At 50.3% G+C, this 10,000-nt stretch overlaps 1 protein-coding gene across 8 annotated transcripts in view; it reads left to right on the plus strand.

Annotated features, from left to right (window-relative positions):
* Positions 1–10,000, plus strand: part of LOC135106284 (myc box-dependent-interacting protein 1-like) — a 90,181-nt gene that overhangs the window by 10,048 nt on the left and 70,133 nt on the right. For 4 of the 8 annotated variants that reach the window (XM_064015136.1, XM_064015137.1, XM_064015140.1 and 1 more), the window contains exons 1-2: positions 2,291–2,411; positions 3,607–4,172. The exons of 3 other annotated variants lie outside the window; for them this stretch is intronic. In XM_064015136.1, coding sequence (XP_063871206.1) covers positions 3,876–4,172 — 297 coding nt within the window. In that variant the 5' untranslated portion in view covers positions 2,291–2,411; positions 3,607–3,875. Of the gene's footprint in view, positions 1–2,286; positions 2,412–3,606; positions 4,173–10,000 lie in introns of those variants that run through there. One more of the 8 variants, XM_064015142.1, reaches the window with a different exon arrangement.

Consider the following 10,000-nt stretch of genomic DNA (forward strand, 5'->3'; position numbering starts at 1 on the left):
AAAATACGAACAAGAAGAGGACCACCACCACTACCACCACCACCACCACCACCACCACCACCACCACCACTACTACTACTACTACTACTACTACTACTACTACTACTACTACTACTGCTACTACTGCTACTACTGCTACTGCTGCTGCTGTTACTATTACTATTACGTTACTACACTAACCGTCAAGTCAACATCACACTGAAACACAACAACACTACCATCGCCGCCACCACCATCACCACCACCTCCCCGTTCTCTCTCTCTCTCTCTCTCTCTAACACTATTTTCGATGCATTGCCGTCGAGGTCGGTTTTGCCGCTTTTGAGAGAGAGAGAGAGAGAGAGAGAGAGAGAGAGAGAGAGAGAGAGAGAGAGAGAGAGAGAGAGAGAGACGGTTCTATTCACTTTCTTAACTTCTCTGATGAATCTACAAAACCGCTTAAGTCGTGAATGTGACGCAACACAACACAATGGAACACACTGCCCTCCCAACAACACAACACAACACACTGGAACACACTGCCCTCCCAACAACACAACAACACACTGGAACACACTGCCCTCCCAACAACACAACACAACACAATGGAACACACTGTCCTCCCAACAACACAACAACACAATGGAACACACTGCCCTCCCAACAACACAACAACACAATGGAACACACTGCCCTCCCAACAACACAACTCAACACAACACACTGGAACACACTGCCCTCCTCGCAACACAACACAACACAACACAGTGGAACACACTGCACTCCCCGCAACACAACACAATACACTGGAACACCCTGCCCTCCCCACAACACAACACAACACAACACACTAGAACACACTGCCCTCCCCACAACACAACACACTGGGACACACTTCCCTACCTACAACACAACACAACACAACACTATACGCTGGGACACACTGCACTCCCAGCAACACAACGCAACACAATACACTGGGACACACTGCACTCCCGCAGTACAACGCAACACATTACATTAGGACACACTGCACTCCCGCAACGCAACACAACACTATACGCTGGGACACACTGCACTCCCAGCAACACAACGCAACACAATACACTGGGACACACTGCACTCCCAGCAACACAACGCAACACAATACACTGGGACACACTGCACTCCCAGCAGTACAACGCAACACATTACACTGGGACACACTGCACTCCCGCAACGCAACGCAACACAACACAATACACTGGGACACACTGCACTCCCGCAACACAACGCAACACAATACACTGGGACACACTGCACTCCCCGCAACACAACGCAGCACAATACACTGGGACACACTGCACTCCCGCAAAACAACGCAGCACAGTACACTGGGACACACTGCACTCCCACAACACAACGCAACACAATACACCGGGACACACTGCACTCCCGCAACACAACGCAGCACAATACACTGGAACACACTGCACTCCCGCAACACAACACAACACAACACAACACAACACAACACAACACACTAGAACATCTTGCACTCCCTGCAGTACAACACAACACAACACAACACACACTAGAATACTGGTTGTATTGGTGAGGCGCCGCCGCGCCAGGCTGTGATGGTGACCTGCTGGTGTGGGTGGGGTGGGCGTGCCGGTCTTGGATAGGGCGTCGTGGTCATGTCGTTGCTGCTGTGGCGCCCGCCCCGCCCCGCCGCCCCGCGCGGGGAGGGAGCAAGAAGTGCCTTGCCCCGGGGCGGACGGAAGGTGGGTGACGAGGGATCACATTCCGTCTGGAGGTCGCCCGGTGGGGCGGGGCGGGACGGGGCGGGACTGGCGAGGGTGGTGGGCTGCTCCGCACCCAAGATCAAAGCCAATAGTGCAGGGCGGGAGTGAAGGCGTGATGACAGGTGGGCGGCGACTGGTGGCGACACACTGCGAGGCGTGCGGCCCGCTGTGTCCCTCCTTGTGTGTGTGTGTGTGTGTGTGTGTTGGGTGGGCAGGGTTACCTTGTATGCCCTGCGAAGCTTTTGCGGGAAGCCTCACAGGTTGAGCCTGTTACCGCAGCCCGGGGCGGGAGGGGCGGGCCGCGCCGTGCCGTTGTCTTTCGTACGACCCGCGCTGTGTTTCACCCACGCCGGGATCTCGCAAGCCCGGCATTAGGGGCGAGGGTCACTGTGGAGGTGTGGGCTTGATGTGAGGGGCGTGGGTAGCATTTGATGTGGTGGGTGTGAGTGCGGGCTGCGTGGGCGGTGGGGGTGGTGGTGGTGGTGATGGTGAGCGATGGAAGCGAGGGAAAGAGTGAGTGACCGTCCAGTGTGCGTCACTCTGGGTCAGCCGCAGGTGTGTGTGTGTGTGTGTGTGTGTGTGTGCCGTGGGGGCCGAGACTCGCTCCGCCACGCACAGTCACGCCGCGACCGGGCTCCTACGAGGGTGTGTTGCCGCTGGGTGCTGCGCTGCGGCCTCAGGATGTTAGGTGTCCTTGGTGCTGCGTGTGCCGCCGCATTCACCACTGGACCTGTGGCGCGGCAGGGACGTGTGTGTGTTCGAGTGTATGTATGTGTGTGTGCCCCAACAACCCGCCGCGCCAGCCCGACCTCCCACTCGACGAAGTGTGTTAGTGGAGCGTGGTGGTGGTGGTGGTGGTGGCTGTGGTGGTGACTTCCCAGCCAGGCCGTGGTGGTGGTGAAGCAGTCCTGCTACTCTTACTTTCTCGCCGGTTGTGTGTGTGTGTGTGTGTGTGTGTGTGTGTGTGTGTGTGTGTGTGTGTGTGTGTGAAGAGAGAAAAGAGGAGAGGAGAGATGAGGCAGCAGGTGGTTGGTGGCGGTGGAGGTGGTTATGGTGGTGGGGGCGGCGGCGGCGTCGTGTTATCAGTGGGGACGAGAAGACGGAGCTCTCTCAGTGAAAATAATAACCACCACCATGTACCGTAACCTCCCCTACATTCCTCTGTTTGTGTGTGTGTGTGTGTAATAATAATAATAATAATAATAAACGGTTTATTCTTTAGGCATTTAACAAACTGAAAATGTACAGAGGGGGTGGGGAAATACTTAACATTTATCCTAAAGTTAAATCTAATCTAGAAGTCTAATCTATTGTGTGTGTGTGTGTGTGTGTGTGTATGAGACCTGGGACGGGAAGCCCTTCAGCCACTATCTTCCTCCTGGTGGCTTATATGTCTGGGAAAGTAACACCGATAACAGGAATGATAACAACAACAATAACTAACGATCTTCCAACTCTTGTGGAAGCACCAATGTAGGAGAGAGAGAGAGAGAGAGAGAGAGAGAGAGAGAGAGAGAGAGAGAGAGAGAGAGAGAGAGAGAGAGAGAGAGAGAGAGGAAATATTATACTTATAGATACACAGGATATAGGAAAGTATGTGAGTGGATGTGTGTGTGTGTGTGTGTGTGTGTGTGTGTGTGTTGTGTCATGTGAGCGTCGTGTAAGTGTTAAGAGCCCGCCCTTAGTTTCATGGCGTAATGGTGATGTGAACTGCCTTAACGAGATTAGGTGTGTGTGTGTGTGTGTGTGTGTGTGTGTGTGTGTGTGTGTGGGAGAGAGAGAGAGTTCTGCGCTGTGGATGGGCGGTCTTCATCACCACCACCTCCACCTGCACCAGCAGAAAGTCACCAGTGTGGTATCAGCAATCGGGACGTGAGTGTGTGTGTCTCGATCCGCGCCGCGACGAAGTATTCCCTCAGTTGTGATAGTGTGCACTGGCGCAAGCCGACAAGCAAGGCGACTGTGTGGAGAGACGAGCAGTGCAAGGCGAAGCAAGGCTGCAAGGCGAGGCAAGCAGGACAATCCAGGGCGGCAGTGCGGCAGTGGTGTGAGTGTGCCCAGGGCGTGTGAGGCAGGGCGGCAGGCGGCGAGGAGTCCCTCTCCCTGCCCATGATGCAGGCGGTGGAGATCGAGGAGGTGGAGGTGGAGAACACCCCCACCCCGAAGCGACGCTCCTCCCACGCCTCCCGCGAATCCCCGCCCTCTTCCCCACACTCCCCGTGCCCTCCATCCCCGGTGTCTCCGTGCCCCCCTTCACCGTCTAGCCCGACCTCCCCGACCTCCCCGACATCTGACGGAGGGCAGGAGGACAGCACCGCCAGCCCCGCCTCGGGCCATGGGGGGCGCCGCCTCCCCAACATCAAGATCAAGAAGCAGTACAGCAAAATATTCCGCATTAAGACCAAGGTAAGGCCGCGCCCGGCGCCGCCACCACTGCCGCGGCACGGGGCGGCGCGCCCACACGACTCACGGCTGGCGGCATAGGCCTAACGGAACATTTGAAGTTCAGTAAAGCAAGAGTGCGAGGCATTAGAGAGAGAGAACATTTGAACATTTATTAATAACTAACAGTTACAGTTGGAAGGTATATATATACATATATATATATATATATATATATATATATATATATATATATATATATATATATATATATATATATATATATATATATATATATATATAGTGAGGATTAATGTGACTGTAGTTAGCCTTTTTAAAGCAGAGCTTTTCAGAGAGAGAGAGAGAGAGAGAGAGAGAGAGAGAGAGTGTTGGTGCGAGCACTGCAAGCACTCGAAGGGTCATGTATCTTCATTGCATTGTAGCGGCGGCAGCGAGGTGCCCGCCAAGCTGGCCGATGCCCTGGTCACGCCCACCGCCGCCACAACTACCATCACCACCAGTCACCGCGTGGCCTCAAGACGTGTGGCCATTCATTATCTGATAATCAGTCCACCAAGGAGAGTGAATGGCTGCACACACACACACACACACACACACACACACACACACACACACACACACACACACACACACACACCACACTGCCAGTAGGAACAATACAGTATATTTATTAAGAGGACGTCTGAAGACGAAGGTGTGTGTAAGCGTGCCCGAGAGTCGGCGGCAGTGGACAGGAGTGTGTGTGTGTGTGTGTGTGTGTGTGTGTGTGTATAAGCACCGTGTGGTGTGCGGGCCCCGTAGTGCCCCGCCGATGCCTGGGGCGGGGCGGTGTGTCGCCCACTTATAGACACCTTTCCCCGGTGACCCTCACCTCGTGACCCTTGCCCCCTGACCCGCTCACGTCTCCCCCGCCATGCCTCCCCTCCCACGCCGGAACATGTGCACACCCCCACCCCCCGCCCTGCCAAGTGGGCAGCGGCTGCCACTCATGCCTTATCGCCTAAGTAGGTCCGGGACATGTTGTCTTATCGCCGCGCGTTTTCACGTGAAGATTTCCTGGTACCCGCCCGCACTGGCTCAGTTGCTGGCGCTGCTGCTGGCGCTGGTGACTTGCTCTTACTGCTGTTACTGGTGACTGAGACAGAGAGAGAGAGAGAGAGAGAGAGAGAGAGAGAGAGAGAGAGAGAGAGAGAGAGAGGGGGGAGGCGAAGAAAAAAATTACATTATTCCCCCCACCCCTTCCCCCCAAGTATGGCACGAGAAAGGCGTCACAAAGGTCAACAACACATTCCTCCCCTCACGCACCATACAGCCAGTATTCGCTACACACACACACACACACATACACACACACAAACACACACACACACACATACACACACACAAACACACACACACAAACACACACACACAATCAAGCGGGAAAAAAGTTTAATTGTAACAAGGAAGTGTCCATACATCCTGCCTCCACCCTGCTGCCCTCACCCGCCCCCTCCCACTCACTCCTGCTCCTCCTCCTGTTTCTCCTCTCATTATTGTCTCATTATTGTTTTTCGTTTATTTTTACATTATTTTCTTTACTTTTTTCAGTTTTTTTGGTACTCTCTCTCTCTCTCTCTCTCTCTCTCTCTCTCTCTCTCTCTCTCTCTCTCTCTCTCTCTCTCTCTCTCTCTCTCTCTCTCTGCATCATTAATTATTACCCTGTCTTTAATATTTCTCTTTCTCTAACCTTCATTTCTATTATTTCTTCCGATTTTAACTCATGAACTTTTCCTTACTTCCCCTTTTCTTATTTCTTATGTTTTATTATTTCGTTGTTTTGTCGCGGCCTTCCCAGCAGAGAGGGCGTTCCGTGGTGTGTAGGTGGCCCACTTCACGCAGCCTGTGAATCGGAGAAGTAAGTGGTGAGAGAGAGGGAGAGTGGGAGGAAGGGAAGGGAACGGAGACAGAGGGGAGGGAGAAAGGCAGTGATGGAAGGGAATGAAGGGAGAGGGAGGGAGGGAGAGGGCAGAGAGAGGTGGAGATAAATGGAAAAGTGACATATATATGGGTGATGTGGGAGAGAGAGAGATATGGGTGATGTGGGAGAGAGAGAGAGAGAGAGAGAGAGAGAGAGAGAGAGAGAGAGAGAGAGAGAGAGAGAGAGAGAGAGAGAGAGAGAGGAAACGGTGAAGATAAGCAAATAGAGGAAATGAGAGGTGGAAAAGGAAAGGAGGAGAGAAAAGTACGAAAAATGGAGGGAATATTTATCTTTTTACGTATTTTCATTTGAAGGTGGCTGAAAGAAGACAAGGGTTAAATAAAGACTCACTATCCTAAGCACTCTTGGCATTCATAAGGAATATTTTCAAATGCCAGAGATGATTAATTGTGTTCTTATGGATGTCTTTTTCTATTGATGGCGAAGACTCCTTGTAAAAATGCCACTGGAACCAAAGAAACAGCCTTGAATACCCCAGTAACATCCAGAAAAACAAGTTAAAAGTATTATAGTTATACAGTTGAGAGGTTTAAGAGCACGTGTTATAAATTCTCAATACAAGACAAGTAACTGAGTGAGAACCTTCATTTAACTTTGGTCCTCGTATTCACTCTTTCGCTTTTGAGGAGAAAGTCACTTAGAAAGAAATTGGTTCTCAAACAGAGCGGCAGATGGCTGAAACACACTCAGTAGTGGAGTCAACGAGGAGCTTTTAAAATTATTAGATAAATTTATGGATAAGGATGATAGATGGATATAGGTAGGAATGTTTTATACAGGGACTGCCACATGTAGGCTTGATGGCTTCTTGCAACTGCCCTTGTGTTCTAAAGCTCTTAAGTACCGGCTTTAAGTATTGGAAAGCAGTGATAAGGCGCTGATATCCTCTTAACTTAATGTATGTATGTATATCTTGAGGGAACATGCACTGAAAAGAGGAAGATTCAGTACCAGCGGCAAGGACTGTTGGAAAGAACTAACAATCTGCATTTCATTTGTTTGTATTGGATAAGCCTTTCACATAGCAACCATACAAACAAAGATCACAAGGGGCTGGACAGGTCTTGAGTCACAATACCAGTGCCAAAGATCGATGGGAAGAAATGACTAACTGTGCGTTTCATTTTATCTGTAGTAGACGTAGCAAGTCTTTCACGTAGCTGCCATAGAGATCAAAAGTCCATTCCGTTTCACATTTCCCTCTAAAACATCTCGTAAACACAACTTCCCTTACCCCTTTCCTTCCATCCTTGCCTCCTCCGCCTCCATCCCTTCAGTCGTGCCCTTGGTGTCCTTGGTCAAGTCCTGCCGCCGCACAATCCCCCAGGCCGCGGCAGGTATGCAGGGAGTACCGGGGCGGTGTTTAGGTCCATATTCTGAAGCATTTCCGCGCTGCATCTCCACTGCTTTCAAAAGGTTCTACTTGAAGTGACACGGGTATTCAAGGGTGTTTTTGTGATTCTAGCGACAGATTAACAAGGTTTTTATATTATTAACAAGAGAAACACTCTTGAGAACCCGGCTAGTCTTCTCTGTGGCATTGGAAGACAGTCGTGGTGAGAGAGCAAAGCTTTTCAGAATATGGGCCACAGTTTTATGCCAGGGCTGGTGAGGGCTGCCTGACACGCCCGCCGGATTAAGAGGCTACTGAGTGGCCTGCTTGAAGAGAAGATAGCACGCCCACACCACTGCTGCGGCGCCATGGGAGGAGGACGAGAGGAAGGGAAGGGGAAACTGCTGAGGACGTAATGGTAGAGTAGTCTGTTGGAATGGTAGTAGTTGTAATAGTAGTAGTAGTAGTAGTAGTAGTAGTAATAGCAGTAGTAGTAGCTTGAGGAGGAGAAGGAAGGATGGAAGAAGAAGGAACAAATGGCAAAAGAGAAGAAAGAGGAGAAAAATAATAGGTAGTGGTGATGGTGGTGGTGGCAATATAGCAACAGTAGCAACAGTAGTAGTAATAGCAGTAGTAGTAATAGCAACAAGAATGTCGTAATGTAACTTGTAATCAATAACATCAACACCACATCTGACTCATTCATCCATTCACGCACCAATAATTCCTTCAGTATCCTTTATCTCACTGCCTTTTGTTGACTAGCGGTGCGTGGGGGAGGGAGGCGCCATATGTGGACACTTGTCTGCCGCCTGAGGGGGTGAACGGGTTTGGTCTGGACGGGGCGGGACTGGGAGAGGCAGCGTGGGATGCGTGACAGGATGGGGAGGCCTCAGTCACTTACCAGAAAGGGATCCGCACGCTGGCCCTATGAGGATGCCTAATATGGCGAGGACTGGAAGGAAAGACGACACGAGAGAAATGGGAGGACAAGGGAGTAGATAGCCATAGATTCAGTGTGTGTAATAGAAAAGAAAAGGGTACTGGAAGGAAAAGGGAAATTTGACGAAAAAAAAAACAATTTAAGGGGAAATGGAATGGAAAGACGGAAGTTTGACGGAAAAGAAGGGAATTTAAGAAGAAACGGAATGCGAAAACGGGGAATTGACGGAAAAGAAGAGAATTAAGGGGAATGATGATTGGAAGAGGGAAATTTGAAGGAAAGAAGGGAATTAAAGGGAAAGATCATTGGAAGAGGGAAAAATGACGGAAAACAGAAGGGAAGGGAAGGGAAGGGATGAGGTGGAGGATGCTACAAGTAAAGGCTCCCAGACCCTCACACGCCCCTAAGTACTACTACTACTTCTACTACTACTACTACTACTACTACTACTACTACTACTACTACTACTTAATATTTCTCCTCTTCTTCGTCTTTTGCCCTTCCTTCCGAACCTCATATCCCTCCTTCAGTGCCCCCCCACAGTTTCTGACCGTCTCCCCCTCCCCACCCACGTCCAACCGCACCTGCCTCTGATTACCTCACCTGTGTCACGCCCTCAATTAGCACCTGCCCATCACACTCCCCTCCCCCTCCCCTTCTCCTCCAGCCCCTAACCCTTCCCCCTCCCCTCGTTCATGTGGTGGACAGGTGGGGAGGGCGGGCGGCCAACGTCTCTCTCTCTCTCTCTCTCTCTCTCTCTCTCTCTCTCTCTCTCTCTCTCTCTCTCTCTCTCTCTCTCTCTCTCTCTCTCTCTCTCTCTCTCTCAGTACCGTATTGTGCAAGAAAGAAAGAGATTCACGTAGAGAGAGAGAGAGAGAGAGAGAGAGAGAGAGAGAGAGAGAGAGAGAGAGAGAGAGAGAATTTTTGGCATTTCCGCGTTTTCTTGAGTTATTATTTATTGTAATCTTGTGATTCTGCATTCTATTGTGTTATAATTACTGTCTACATACAGACACACACACACACACACACACACACACACACACACACACACACACACACACACACACACACACACACACACACTTTCTCTCTCTCTCTCTCTCTCTCTCTCTCTCTCTCTCTCTCTCTCTCTCTCTCTCTCTCTCTCTCTCTCTCTCTCTCTCTCTCTCTCTACACACACACACACACACACACACACACACACACACACACACACACACACACACACACACACACACACACGTGGCAGGGCAAAGTGGGAATCGTGTGTACGTGAATTTATTTATATCTATGAACGTGACGGCTTAGAGGCAGCGGCTGGATACCTGCTGCTGCTGCTGCTGCTGCTGCTGCTGCTGCTGCTGCTACTACTACTACTACTACTACTACTACTACTACTACTACTACTACTACTACTACTACTACTACTACTACTATTAATAATAATAATAATAATAATAATAATAATAATAATAATGTTGCTGTCCTCAACCTTGTCATGTGTTTTTGAAAAGGTCGAGACAGAGAGAGAGAGAGAGAGAGAGAGAGAGAGAGAGAGAGAGAGAGAGAGA

The sequence above is a fragment of the Scylla paramamosain genome, chromosome 13 (assembly GCF_035594125.1).
Source record: "Scylla paramamosain isolate STU-SP2022 chromosome 13, ASM3559412v1, whole genome shotgun sequence".
NCBI classification, from domain to species: Eukaryota; Metazoa; Arthropoda; class Malacostraca; order Decapoda; family Portunidae; genus Scylla; species Scylla paramamosain.